We start from the raw sequence: 15,109 nt of genomic DNA, 5'->3' as shown, positions 1-15,109 counted from the left end.
GAGGTCATCAAGGAAGGTTTTAAGGCTGTTCACTGTAGATTGATTCCGATCATTCCAGTGGAAGTTGAAATCTCCAAGGAAGATCTGGGTGCATTGTTGTCCTTCATAGGATGAGACCAATTCCATAATTTGTTCTATAAATGTGAGGTTGTTTCCCGGAGGATGGTAGACTGCGTGCAGTTTGCATAGCAGTCTGTTGTTCCTTGCAATATCGATGCACAGGTATTTGAATGAGGACAGAGCAATGGTTTGTGACTGTTTCACTGAAAGACTGGTATGGTGAATGTAAGCCATACCTCCACCTGGTCTGTGGGATCTATCTAATTTTATGTTGTTGTAACTAGGCGCAACAAGTAAGTGAAGGATAGGGGTGGAGGAGTCATTAAGCCATGTTTCACTCAGGATTAAGAGGTCAAGTTTATGTGTAAGGATGAGGTCAGAGATGTTCGCTGCATGTCTTCCTGCTGATCTACAGTTGAGTAGCATGCCTTTCATGTGAGGTATGGTGACCACTGAAGTGGTTTCTGTGATGGTAGAATGCTTAATGCTGGAATGATTTATGGCTCTGGAGTTGCACCTGGGTTCTCTATGTGGGTTCACAGGAATTGTTTTTTATTTGTTCCAAATTGTCTGTGTTATCAGAATTATATGAGAGGAGGAGAGAGTGAATGTCTATTTCGTAGAGTGTATCTTTAAACCTAATAGGCCGAGTTGAATTACTGTGAAATGGTAAGGTCTTCCACCTCAGGTGGGGAGAGGACAAGATAAAAGAGCTCTTATTAGTTGGGGTGTGTGACGATAAACTAGTTCAGTAGTTAGTAGGTTGGGTGTGGTTGTGGCTATTACTCCCAGGAGTTTTGCTGGGCCACTGATTGTTTGCTACCTCTAAGGTGATGCTTATTAGTCTTTGTAAGTCTGCTTTAAGTTGTTGAAGGTGTAATCTTGCCAAGTCTGGATTCTAGTGAGATGTAGGAGCGAGTGGTAGAGGTTGGGATCCAGGTGCTAGGTGGTGGTGGGCTCAGCACTGTGGTGTTGTAATAACCAGCGGAGGGGAGGACTTGGAAATGGGGTTGAGCTTGATGGGGGGGAGGTGGAAAGCTCACAAGCTGGGGTAAGAGCACTGAGGTCGTATAGGTGATGCTGCTCAACAGATTTGGAGATCGGACTTCAAGGTAGTCATTGATTTGACCATGGGGAGTGTCATAGGCATGATAGTGGTATCTACGTTGGTGTATTCAGAGGTGATAGGAAGTCACAGGGAGCTGGTGTTACTTTTATAGCTATGTGTCTCTGTCTCCTTTGCTCTAGCGGTATAGTATGGGTGCAATCGGTGTGACTCTTCAAGAGGGGGGATTCAGACCGTACAAGAGTAGGTGGGGGAATGGTGTTGTGTGTGAATAACGCTGAGGAAGGGAAAGATAGGGAGAGGAGTGGAGTGCTTGATGTAGTAGCACGGTGCAAGATAATAACTTGGGGTTACTTTGGGTTATCTGAAGGGCTAGAATGACCTTGGGAGAGGGTGGATCTACTATGTGTTGCTGCGTTTTTGATGGTAGTGAACATTTCATCACATAATTCTACTTTGTGGCCGAGGACTGCAGGATGATAAAGCCATTATTATACAGGCAGATGGTTACAGCTGCTCTACAAGCAGGTGAGGGAGCTACTGAGAGTCTTAGACCATAAGGGGTTTTCTGGGTGTGGTGATCTAAAACAATGAGTACAGGGCTTTCCTCCATTATGCTCGTCTTGTTGTGTAGAAGATAAGTTCACTTATTATAGCTCCTTATTTCGAACAGTAGTATGGGTCAGAGATTAGAGTTTCTGGGTGTAATTTGAGGATTCTGTGCCTTAACTCTTGAGAGCATTTTTTGTCAGATTGGGAAGGTAAATAATTTTAAAAGCATTGTGGCTAGCCATCTCAAGTTTTGTATCAAGTGCTCTTAGGGAGTTTGGGTCTATGTCTGAGCGAGTAATTAGGACCTGATAGATGAATATGTTAAACAAGTCGGTGTGGAGTCAGGTCGTAATATTGGGCATGGAGTCCATTAAAATTTTCCCGGCGATTGCGATGAGGTCAAGGGTTCACAGTTGACCTGCTGAGGATTATTCATGGCTGAAAGCCTGTTTTCAACATATAGGGAGCTGAAGTAAGTGAAAAAGTTTTAAAGTGGGAGGTGTGTCAGGAATGAGGGAACTGTAGCTCAGAGACTGAAAACATTACTATGAGCGCAAGAACTTGAATGGCCGAGTGCAAAGCTGCATTGACAGGCCAAGTATGGATTGTTCAAGATAGAGCAGAGGTCATTACAGTATTGTTACAATATGGCTGCTCCTTAGGGTCTTGAAGTTCCAGTCTTGTGCTTCTTCATAAAGCACAGAGTCCTTTTTTACTTTCTAAGAACATCATGTGATTGTTCACTGAACAGAAAGTCCTTTTTTGATTTTCTTTAAACTTTGTGCCAGCAGTCGTAGGACAGTTTCTATTCCAGTGGGACATAGACCTATGTTAGTTACACTGCAGGAGGGGAAAGGCTACCATCATGGGAATGAGGTGCTTGAGTCTGCAAGGGAGAGGGGGAGCCTTAAAATGGCTGGTAGGTCAGAGACTGTAATATTCACATTTGTAGGAGGATCCCATTTACAGCAAAGCCTCAACAACTACCAATAAGGGGTATAGGTTGTTTTTGCAGAGGATTCTCGCAGCCTTATAGTCAGCTGTGAATATATATGAGGATGCAGATGGTGAATGTAGAAATGGGGTGAGCTACAAGGCAATGAGAGCAGAGAAGAGGAGTAAAGCAAATATAGTGGGTGGTTGAGGTGAGCCATGAACATTGAGGAATGGAGCCTGTGGCGGGCCAGTGACAGATTAGGTGACAACCCGCGTCAATAACAATCATTATTAGAATGCTTGTAGAAGAGCCAGTAGGGCCCTGAGTCATCCGCGGCGGGAGTCTGGGCAGTAGAAATCCTGCTGGGAAGAGGGTGTGAGCAATGAGGTCAGACTGGGGCAGGCAGCAAAGTAATGGGAAAGGAGCTTGAAGTGTGATTGGGTCAGCTTGGATAAAGGGAAGCAGCTCTATAACAGCAATCAAATGCAGGCAGGAGTGGTGTATATATAATGTTCAGGAAACTGGTCAGCCCTGCCTCAGATCCCCTTCTGCACCCTGCTGCTATAGTGTGAAGAATGCCCTCTTGGGCGAGAAAGCAATGCTCATATCAGGTCGAGGGGCAGCAGTTGGAACAAGAGAACATGGGGACAATGGGCAGACCCACCTCCGGAATGGGGCAGAGAGAAAGCAGCACTCCCCCAGTTTTCATAGATTCTTAATCACAACGCGGGAGGCCCGCTTTGATTTCAAACATTTAACAGGTCGGAGGCAAGTAGGGCAGTCATGCGGTCCGAATATAGGCACAATCCACTGGAGGGTCACAATGCAAGTGTCATAGCAGCTCCAAAAATAAAATGGGCCTCTGACATTTCCCACAGTCAGCAGCGACAGACATCTAGCCGCTACACGAACATGCCAGGGGTGCAGGTAGATCAGCTGCAGGCATTGGTCTTGGAAGCACTGGACAAAAATCGCCAGTCTGCCATGCATGGGTGCACTTCGAGTCTCCCAGGATTCCCCTTTGGAAGAGGAAAATCTTCAGAGAATGACTTTCGGATATTATGAATTTCTGAGTGTTTCTTGTTGCAAAGGTAGATAGTAGAAGGATGGATGGCAGGGTATACACAGGAATAGTCAAAGATTAGTGATCTCAGACCTGGAAGCTTACCTTGAAGTTTCATCTCGGTGGCCATCTTGGGAAAATCTGTGAGATGAGCACCTTCCTTACATCATTCTGCAACTTCTTACCAATACAAGAAGCAGTGAGCATCAGGATCCTCAGTTCCCGTAAACTCACTGTCCCACTCAAATAAATATAGAATGGCAAACTTAAAATAACCTACATTGACACCCTTCAACACAAAGCTCATAAAATGTCCTCTGTAGCAAGAAACCATTTTCTAACTACACCAACATGGCCTAGAGTCTGATTTAATAGGGGGTGAATGGCCTGTTTTTCAGCCAGGGGGGTGGACTAAATTATTCTGTCCCCCTGGTGGAGGGACTGTCTGTCTGCCACCAAGCAGGTGGTCATTTATTATGCAATGGTGGGAAAAATTATCACAGTGGTTCCTTCCAATGCATTTCACTATTTGGCCCTGGGCTGCGTCAGCACCAAACAGTTTTCTTTTTTTATTTTCAAGAAGAAAATCCCAAGATGGGATTTTCTTTTTGAAAATAAAAAAATGTAATGATCTTTTCGCCACAGGAGTCATCTCTCATGATGAGGGGATCATTGATAACATTTTACTGTCCCTCACTGACAAGGTTTGCCTGGCAGTGACAGACTGTAAAAAATGGCTATATGTGTGCCCATCGTAATTGGGTGGGCAGACAAATAGCCATTTCTCCGATGGCCCTTACTCCATTTGGTCATCGGAGAGGTTTGGCTATGGCAGCGACAGAGTAGTCACTGACGTAGCCAAACCTATGGTCCCCCAGCATTTAAGTAGGACAAGTGGACTCTTATGCTGGTGCTATGTATACTCCATCACAATGGAGTATACATACTGCCAACACATAAATCAGTCCCCAATCCCTTTCCTGTTTTAGACACTGTATGATAACCCAGAATCTCCATGGAATTCCAGACCTATCTTCTACAAAGATTCTGGAAACAATGGTTATCTCTAAACTGTCAGCTCAGGTGGGAAAGAAAATTCACCTTACAGATTTCCAGCTGGGGAACCACTCTTGTGGGGTCAGACACTTTATTGATGAACATCAGAGAATAACTCCACTTTTTTAAAAATCATTTCACATCTTGCACTCTGATTCTACTAAAAGTATCACTGGCCTTTAACTGAATTGCCACAAAATATTCATAAAAAAACTCTCAACACCTAATACCTTGAGAAAGTATAACGTGGGTTACCAATGTTACACTGACAACAATCAACTTTACATTAGGGTTCTCAATGAGCCAAGTAATTGAAGGCTGATATTGGACTGAATCATGGAATATTCAAAGGTGAAAACATTAACAGTGGCTCCATGTAACTGCCTCAAAGATGACATTTCTGCTGCCAAGTGCTAGAGACACCACCAAACTCTTAATTTAACTTTATTTATTGAGCCCCAGCAACTTTATTTCAAAAGGTCTTCAATTTCACTAATAATCTGTTGAGAAGAAAGTCCTTGGCATTTCACTCAATTCAGCTTTGAACAACTGTGGAGCCTCTTTGTGGACAAGCTGGTCCATTTCTACCCTCAGTCCTCACATCAGAAGAGCTGAGGATAATGGTGAGCCCAATAGAAGTTTCTGACTTCTGAAGAGTTGTACCTTGAACCTACATGGGTAGCATTATCTCCTCTATGGCAGAGGATGGAATAAAATTAGAGTGATGTGTGAGTCTGCTTTCTTTAAGGCAAGAGCGTATCTACTCTACAAGTCCACACATCCTTGCATCTTCATCAAACACTTTGTTGCCTGAGATCTATAGGATGATAAATTGTCTCTTGAGATCCATAAGAAGGCCTTAGAACTACCTTGGTTCTTCTTGTTTCTTGTCTCTGTAATCCTCCTTGCATTGTTGAACAGTAATCAGCAAGCATTTTCTGGGTTAGTTAATGCAGTTTTCAAATAGAGAAAATCAATGCCCAAAAGCTTTCTCTGTCTCTTTATATTGTTCGCTTGGTAGCCTGCAGAAAAGCTAATAAGTCTTCTTGTGTTGGTATTGCTCAACTTAAAAATATGGTACGTGTTCATGATAGAAGGTATTTGTGATCAAGCCACTGTCAGACAACAAGCATGAGCAACATGAATCTTCAGAAGAAACCTTTAGGGAGCAACCTTACTAATCTTGCTCCACACGTAGCTCTCACAATTTCCTTAGGCCCTAGTAACCCCCAGGGATGTAGCACAAGACAACGCAGAAAAACATAATGAAGTACGGGACAGACTGTCACCAGCTCTCCAGCAGAGCAGTGCAGCACTGTACTGAGTGGCTATTCTTACATGCGCAATACTAAGTACGCTACATCAGCGTGTTCACTTTGAGGATGTAAGTTTTATTTTATTTTATGATGGGTAGTTTTTATAGGGAGACCTTGCCCTGAACATACCAGAAAGCTTTACTTAGTATTGGAATATGTGCATAGCAGAGCAGCGTACGAAAGCACAGGTGGAGGTTTACATTGTTAAGGGGTAATTTACATCTACATGTAAAAACACACAAGTACACATATAGCAGGTGACTGGTAGCAGTGATCGAAGTGCAGAATAATTAGTGACAGATAAGGGAAACAGAGGATTCATTTAAGTTCTTTGCTGGATGCAGGGCTGTATGGCAACAACAACCTAACACATCGCTACCCACACAATCACTCATATACAACACTTTAAATAGCATATATTCACTACTTCTGTTTTATAGTATAATGTATTCAAAATACATTCCAGCTAATTGATGACAGAATATATTAATCATTATAGTTCAAATAATGCATATAACTAGTCAGAAACAACCACAAAAGTTTTAGCAAGATCCTTGGTATAACACAAGAAGGTGTGCACTTTAGTCAGTGACCACACCATAAAAATGTTTTGCAGCCCAATCAATCCAAGTAAATTAAATTAAAATCAAGGTCCCTTTTGTGTGGCAGACGTACTACCAAAGAGAAAATGAAAAAAATGTAATTCCACTTTCGTAGGTCTGCAAGAGTAGACAATTAAAACCACTGATGCATATTTCGGTGAACAAAAGTTTGGTAACAGTTTACTTCCTCAGAACTGTCTGATGAAGTGGTGATACCTTGAATGCTTGTGTCTAGTCAATCTTATAGGGTCCAGAAGTCCCAAAACAGTACAGAACAATGAATAATCTTAAAGAGATAACAATAATAAACCATTGTTGGCGGTCTACAGGGAAGCAAAGAGTAGGGAGAATTGTCCCCGAGGCTTAGAAAAGATGTATGGTACCTAAGCCGGAGGGAGACCCATTGGATCCTTCCACATATAGATCTCTGACCATGCTTAATACAGAAACAATGGTGTTTTACAAGATAGTCGTAGAAACACTGCATGTGGTGGTGGGGACACTGGCCCATGAAGACTAGTGTGGCTTCGTACTGGGCCGAAGTACGGATATATATCTGCATATGTTGACGCATGTAACGCATTCATTGAAGAACACCAAGAAGGAGCTTGTGTTTGTTTCTTTGAATATCACAAAAGCATTTGATAAGTTTGGTTGGACATATCTGCTGCAGGTCCTTGCAGGAAGTTGGCTCTTCACATGATATATCAAAGTGTGATATATATTGCGCAAAGAGTCCAGCGGGTCCTTTACTAGTGGACATGGGCTTGCTGTAACAATACCAAGGTACTCTTTTAGGGATTAGTGTGGACAAGCAGCCTTAGGCTTATCAGAGAGGAGTGTGAGACATTTGCAAATACACGCAGTCAATAAATGACAGACGACTCAAGAAGGAGATCCACACCAATTTACAAAAATAACAAGTATCTTTACATATTTATTGGCACCAGAATCAATATGATCACGTAAGCACGTTTTGCAAGGAAAATCTTTACAGTTTTGAAAAGTTGACAGTGCAATTTCTGAAAAGTTGAAATTCGATCCTACGGAGAGAAAAACAAGCACTGCATTCAGGTAAAGTACAGCGACTTATGAGACCAATCTCCTGTTCTTAAGGTGAGTATTAGGCAAGGGCCAGAACCACACCAGCAGGTCATATGGGGTTCACTGGGGCGGCCGGATGCAGAGGTGTAGGATGGTGTTGGGTGCCCAAGGTTAGTCAATAGGGATTGGTCCGGTCGAAGAGTTGCTGCAGGTGAGGACTGGGGATTCAGTCGGAAGGAACCAACAAGGGGGTTCCACTCTTGAGATGTACATTGACTTGGGAGCACCTCAGGTCCTCTTTTCCACTTCTCAGGGGTTAACAGATGCAGAGGTGCTTAGAGGCTTTGGACTTTCTTCACTGGAGCACTCGCTGTTGATGGTGCCTGTGTTTAGAGGCTGCAGACGGTGACAGTGAGTCAACAGTGGGCAAGTCCAAGGTGGGCTTTGTCTCTAGAGGGCTCCACTTCAACTCGGGCTGTACAGCACGGGTGCAGCAGTGATTTCAGGTGTTGGTTTTTTAGCTGGTCCAGAGTCCTCACAGTTTGTCTTGGGGTACCTACAAGAGGCAGGGAAGCTGCTCTGCTGCTCCACGAGAGTTCCTGGTCTTTGTTGGAGGCAGGCAGGCCTCCCAGGCTTTTGGGGGCACAGCAGCTTGCAGGCCGAGTTGACTTTGGTACAAATAGCAGACAAGCCGGCAGGGATGGGGCCAAGCCAGGTGCTTCTTACTCAGTCTTTGCTTTTGTGGCTCTTGAGTGTCCTTCTACTTCATAGGTCAGCAGGAATATGATTCCTTTTGCCAGGGGCTCCCCTAAATACTGCATTTGGGGGCATTTTGGGGAGTGTAGGATAGTAACCCCTGGGGTCACTACACCCCCTACATAATCACTTTCTTTGGGAGGCGGGCATAATCTTGTCCCAGAGTCCTGAATCTGCCAAACACCAAGACAGCAGATTTCTAAGCGTTGTGTCCACATCAGGCAGCTCACCTTAGAGGTGGGTCTGACCTTAGGGGTGGGTCTGACCTTAGGGGTAGACACCTCCCTGAATACTAAATTTCCCGTCTGTCCTGGTGCCAGATGGGCTCTGGGACAGGGGATCGGCATCTCTCCTGTGAGTGAAGCCAAATCTGCATACCAAGGGAGGTGGGTTTCTTTGAAGCCCCCTGCACTGGAATGCAGGTTCCCAAGTCATTCTGTTGGATGAGGTGTGTAAATACCTCTCCCAGAGCAGGCTTGGTTTATGACCACCCCAAGAGCAAAGGCTCTCACCCTTGGGGGGTCAGACTCATGTCTGGTGGTGGCAGGCTTGCTAAAACTGGTCAGTCCGCACACAGGGACATGGTAGGATTTCAGAGGGCACCTCTAAGGTGCCCTCTGGGTGCATGTATTAATAAATCCATCACTAGCATCAGTGGGGGTTTAATAATACAAGATGTTTCATACCAAACATCCCTATTTTCAGTGAAGCCATCATGTAACTGGGGAACTCGTAGTGACCAGCACATGTATTTAAAATGGCTTCCCTGTTCATGCATTATGTCTATAAATCGCCAAGGACATAGTATGAGCATATCTGCTCGTGCAGATATGTCCTTACATGCAATGTAATGCACCCAGTCTTAGGGCTTTAAGGCCTGCTGTACGAGTGACATACATATATTACATGCAGTATTTAGGGGACCTGGCACACAGCTGTGTGCCATGTCATGTGTTCACTTTTAGCTGCAACAAAACTCGCAGCCTCCAATGGAAATCTGAATGTGCTAGGTGAGGGGTCCCTGAGGATGGCACAATAGATGCTTCAGCCCTTGGGAACCCTCTTTGGTAGCCATGCCCAGGTATCAGGGGTGCCATTTACTAGGGACTTATAGGGGGGCAAAGGTTTTGCCAATTGGGGAACAATTGCACAGTTTTAGGGAAAGAGATCTGGCACTGGGGACCTGGTTAGCAGGAACCCAGTGCACATTCAGTCAAAACTGCATCACAAATACCAGGCAAAGTGTGGGGGTGGCCATGTCAAAAATTGGCACTTTCCTACAATTTTATAACACATTGGCTTTGGATCAAACTTTTGTGGTTAGGTTAAGCTCCTTTACAGTGTCCCCAAAGGCAAGGGTTAGAAGTGGTGGGGCAGTCTCTGCAAACTGGGTGGCAAAACGGGGCCTTTACAAGGATGTCCCCTATCCGCTCTGTTGTTTGCCCTGGCAATGGAACAACTGGTGGCAAAACTTAGAAGAGACATGAAAGTCTTTGGTATTAAGATAGGACATAATATGCATCTGATATCGCTGTATGCAGATGATGTTTTTTTCTACCCGGGGAGATCCCCAGACTGTTACTGACAACTTTGGAGCCATAGCAGGTCTCAAGATTAATAGGTGCAATATGCTGCTGTTTCAGTTGGGTGCATTACGTGCCTCTCCTGGGCCTGACTTGCATAACCTGGGCTTGAATTGGGAAACTGATGCATTTTGATATTTGGGAATTATGGTGACACATACACAGAGGGAAAACGATACCGTAAAACAGATAAGCTGCTTGAGGGTCTGTCACGGTCCACTGCTTTCTGGTATACATTGCCACTTTCAGTGGTGGGATAAATTGCAAAGATGTTTTCTTCCCCAATGCCTTTACATAGTGATGAACTCCTTACACACACTCCCTCGGCAAACGTCTAGGGCACTGGATAACCTACTGATATCCTTAGTTGGGCAGGTAAGAGAAGTAGAGTGGCACTTGGCACCCTGGACCAATTGGATATGGACAAGGGGGCATGGGATTACCTGATACTGAGCTGTATTGTTATGTAACTAAACTGCAAGATGCAGCTCACTGGGTGACAACAGAAGACAACTGAGAGAAGAGATTGCTGAGGGGCACATGCAGGAATACTTCCCAAAAGGAGTTGCTTGCGATGGGATCAAGGGTGCCAGGACACTTCTATCTGATGCAACAAATAGCAGACATCTGGAAAAGGGTGATTAACAGTGATGAAATTACCCCCATTTGCGAGAAATATGGATTTGGGGGTACTAGTGCAATTTAAACATATTAGTGAGGATCTGTCAGTTACATGCTAGAGGGAGGGTGGATGTGGAATGCTGGGAGACCTGTACCCAGTAGAGCATTTCATTACATTTGCGGAAGCATGTGAGGAATACTCAGTGGGGACCAGTCAGTTCCTACAGTATGATAAAATTGCAGGTACAGCAAGGGAAATATGGACGGGGTTCCCTGAAACTCTCCAGCAGTATAACACAGTACAGATGATGGTGACAGTTGGTTTGCCTCAACATTTGGTGTCTATGCTATATAAAGCACTTAAAAAGGATAGAGCCAGTGAGAAAATTAAAGCCAAACAAGTGTGGCTGAATGGTTTAACCGATCCATTGATAGACTTCCATTGAACTTATCTGATGTCAATCAAACTGAATAGAATGTATGGGGGGAGGGAGGTGATCTGCCCTAAAAGTGGAATGGATGGGGCATCCTTTTTGCAAATGGCCTGGCTTTGTCCAACAGGGCGTGCTTTTTGGACAACAATGGCGACGAGACTGGGGTTGGTGACTGGAACTGAACTTGAAGATGCCCCAAGACATTGCCTCCTGGGCATAATTAAGGCATCCTGGAGAGGGAAAATGCGATGGAGGTTCCTACAGCTTGTGCTGGTCAGTGCTAAAAGGTGGGTAGCTATGGGATGCCTAGGGAAAAAAAACTCGATATAACTGTGGAGTAGGGATACAAATGAGTGGGCATTGGCAGAGGAAACACACATCATGCAGACCAGAGTTGATGACAGAGAGATGGAAACTTAGAAACCTGGGCAGCTACACTAGAAGTATTTAACGAAGGGGATGAAAGCACTCAAAAGCAGGGGACACAGCCACAGAATACAGACAGTAGTACACAACACATGGACGCAGTGACAGAGGATGACTGAATAGATATAGTAGAATCACCTACACTAGAAGGTTAGTTATGAGACTGGGGGTGAAGAGACACTAGCAGGGCTGGGAGTTCTCTGGTAATTTCACAGATACAGGAAAAGGATTGGTTACGTATGTGTTTTAACATTGAGGGGGCATGGCACTTCCTTGACAACTAAGTTTGGACTATAATGGTAGTGAATACTGTACTGTTGTTGACCTTGAATGCTGTCTTGTTGTTGTATATGAGTAAAACAAATAAAAATATATTCTAAAAAAGGGCTAAATATAATAAGGATAACCTGGAGGCCCAGGGACTTCACATTCGTAGAGAGGGTTAAGTATGACCTCTGTTTTGGTTGGATCTATTTGGATACACATAGCAGGCATCCATGGATAAATCCCTTAATCTGCCAGTGCCTAAATGTGAGTATGATGTATTTATGTAATCCCCACTTGATGTACAAGACCTTGTAGATTGTCTCCCAGCCCCTCACGTAATGTACAGTTGATTTACGCTATATAAATACCAGTACATACATATGTGTATCAAAACACTGGAATACATAGGTGATGAAGGCAGGAGGGAGGTAAAAAGAGGTGGAGACTCGGGTCCTTATTTAGAGTTTGCTGGACGGAATGCTCCTTCAAAATGTGAAGTGTTTTCTGCCCACTGTATTACCATAGGCTAGACCGTGCATGCAATATGGGGAGACGGGACAGTCACCACTTTTGTGATAGAATACTCCATCTGCCAAACAGTAAGTAAGGCTCTAAGTCCAATCTTCAGCAGTATGCCGAGTCACCTACATTCATTGTAGGGGTGGAAGTGCACCAATATTGGTCTTCCGATAAGGAGGGACATTAGAAGACTAAGGAGAGAGAATCAGCATGCATCCACAAAATGCTATGCATTAGTTTAGCAGTGGTAACAGATTGAATCAATAGTTAGAACATCAAAATATGTACTCTTACAAAAAACACTTTCTTTTAGTGGATATGTGCTAATTATATAGAAGCAATTCATGCTGAATACACACAGCCTTCTAAGTAGGGTAGCCTTATCAAAACAGAATAATGCTTAAAAATAATTTTAGGTTCATAGCCTATCTATAGGAAAGTACTGTAATGAATCCTAGCATTGCACAGAAGAATAAAATTGGTATCTTGTATCAATATGAAATATTTTTAATTTGTGATATGCAATTTGTAGGATTCTATTAAAGCTTCCATGAAATACGGTGGCTAAGAGGGAAATAGCCAGGGCCTGGAAGAACGAAGCTCCACCATCCCCCCGGATTACAGGGTTGGATGATGGGCCTGAAGAGATGTATGAGTTCTGAAATCCCTATTTATGCAGCCAGGGGTTGTCCACAGAAACGCTACAAAATATGGGCCAACTTTGCACAATATATGTGGAATCCCTCTTGAAATGTGGGAAGCCTTCACTCCTTCATTGGATGAAGGAATTCGAACATTTCGGGAATAACACATGAAGAGGTGGAGGGGTTTGCATTGGTGGAGGGCTAGACAGGAAAACTTGTCTTTACCGTTATATGAACTTAGACGGCGGGTGGGCGAAAACGGATAGTAAAGAAGTGTATATGTTACAGTATGTTCCGCTGGTATTGCTCGTGTCTGTGTTGAGCTCAATAAAATGTGATATAAAAAGTTCCTATGAAATAACCTGCACATACCAGACATTAACTTTGTTGTTTACCTTTGTCTCTTCTAGCTGCCGTTGAAGGTTTTTTGGATCCACTGCAATTGGCTCAGAAAGTCGCTTGTTTGCAGATGTTTCAGAAGCTTGAAGCCCTGATAGAAGCACAGAGGACACATCTGTATAGTGATCATATTTGTCCACCAGGTCTTTAAGATTATTTCCAAGGATATTGCACTATAAAACAATGACAAATAACGTACAGTAAATATATATGACTGTTCTGTGGTCACTGAAAATGTACTGTAACCTGGTATTGTTTGTCTTCTTAAAATATCTGCCCAGATAAATGTATGTGACCTCCGTACAAATTACAAGGCACAAATAGACAGAACATTAGAATACAGTCATAGATTGTAATGTATGAATTCCTAAAATGTACAAAGCACCTTTTTGCCGAAGCACTTAGCAGAGAATCTCAAAAACTCTACATGCATATCAAAGAAATTAATCAAACAAACATGTGATCGTGTGATGAGAACAAGAAGGTAAGGAAGGATAGGACAGATATTAAAACACCACAAATGTAAACACAATGCAGCATTTAAGAGTAGTCAGATAGGGAAGCACTCAAAAGTCATAAAGACATTCAAATATGAGAAGTGTAGTGGAACAAAGAATGTGTTAAAAGCGTGAAATAAAATTAAAGAGGATGCCAAAGAGTAAAATTAAAGAGGCCTATTTTTATAACTATGCACAGCTTAATACTGAAGCGGTGTGGGCACTGTGAACAGAAAAGTGCAGCCGAATTATAATATATTAATACATTCTGAGTTGGAGCAGTGGGACTAGTACAAGTGAGGGAAAGGCTGAATAGTGACGAGAGACAGGGATATCAAGAGGCAGATGGAGCGGTGAACAGAAGAATCTCTGTTTTTGCATGGTAGGGAGGAAGAGATTTAAAAGAGTATTTAGGTTTGAACATCAGTTAAGCAAACAGATCACTCATTATGAAGGCTTTGGGCAAACCAGAGAAAAGAGAGAAAGCACTGGAAACAGTCTTTGTTTACATAAGGCATACATCCAAAAGATGAAATATAGATGGCAGGGGGTTGTGTAGAAAAGGTGATGGCCAAGGTCAGCCTCTTCAGTTGCACCATAGCTTACAGGTAACAGTGGAGGAGATGTGCGTTCCATGAAGCTCAATATGAAAAACGAAGCAGACAGGGCAGAAACTACTAGTAGTATCAGAGATTCCTGGAGATAGAAACTTAAGAGAGAAAGATTCAAACCAGTTACTAAGCTCAGCACATCAAGCAGAACAAGAATGAGGGTTACCAGGACAAGAAGAAGTAAAATATATAGCACATTCTTAGGGCACTCTCAGTTGAGTGCCCAGGCCAGAAACCCAACTAAAGAGGAGACACATGTGAGCAGCATGCCAGAAAAATAAATACTAATTGCTAACTATTATGATCTAAAGGGTTTCAGCAATAGGAATACACACGATTGGGAGACTGCTCTTTAAAAATAAACAAGCTATGTTTGCCCTGTTGTAAGGAAATGCCTCCTTGGCATGGTTAGCCCCTGAGTTGTTGCCTTTTGCTGATGCCAGTTATGATGGAAAGTGTGCTGGGACCCTGCTAACCAGGTCCCAGCACCAGCGTTCTTTCCCTAAACTGTACCTTTGCTTCCACAATTGGCACAGCCCTGGCACTCAGATAAGTCCCTTGTATATGGTACCCCTGGTACCAAGGGCCCTGATGCCAGGGAAGGTCTCTAAGGGCTGCAGCATGTCTTCTGCCACCCTGAGGACCCCTCACTCAGC

The 15,109-nt window shown here is 43.5% G+C and overlaps 1 protein-coding gene across 9 annotated transcripts in view; it reads right to left on the bottom strand.

Annotated features, from left to right (window-relative positions):
* The window catches only part of DST (dystonin), a 1,789,835-nt gene that overhangs the window by 485,930 nt on the left and 1,288,796 nt on the right, over window positions 1-15,109 (bottom strand). For all 9 annotated transcript variants that reach the window (XM_069235771.1, XM_069235778.1, XM_069235775.1 and 6 more), the window contains one exon: window positions 13,342-13,518. In XM_069235771.1, the coding sequence (XP_069091872.1) occupies window positions 13,342-13,518 (177 nt within the window). The remainder of the gene's footprint in view (window positions 1-13,341; window positions 13,519-15,109) is intronic.

The sequence above is a fragment of the Pleurodeles waltl genome, chromosome 5, assembly GCF_031143425.1.
Source record: "Pleurodeles waltl isolate 20211129_DDA chromosome 5, aPleWal1.hap1.20221129, whole genome shotgun sequence".
In the NCBI taxonomy this organism is placed as follows: domain Eukaryota; kingdom Metazoa; phylum Chordata; class Amphibia; order Caudata; family Salamandridae; genus Pleurodeles; species Pleurodeles waltl.
This window is presented reverse-complemented; position numbering and strand designations above follow the sequence as displayed.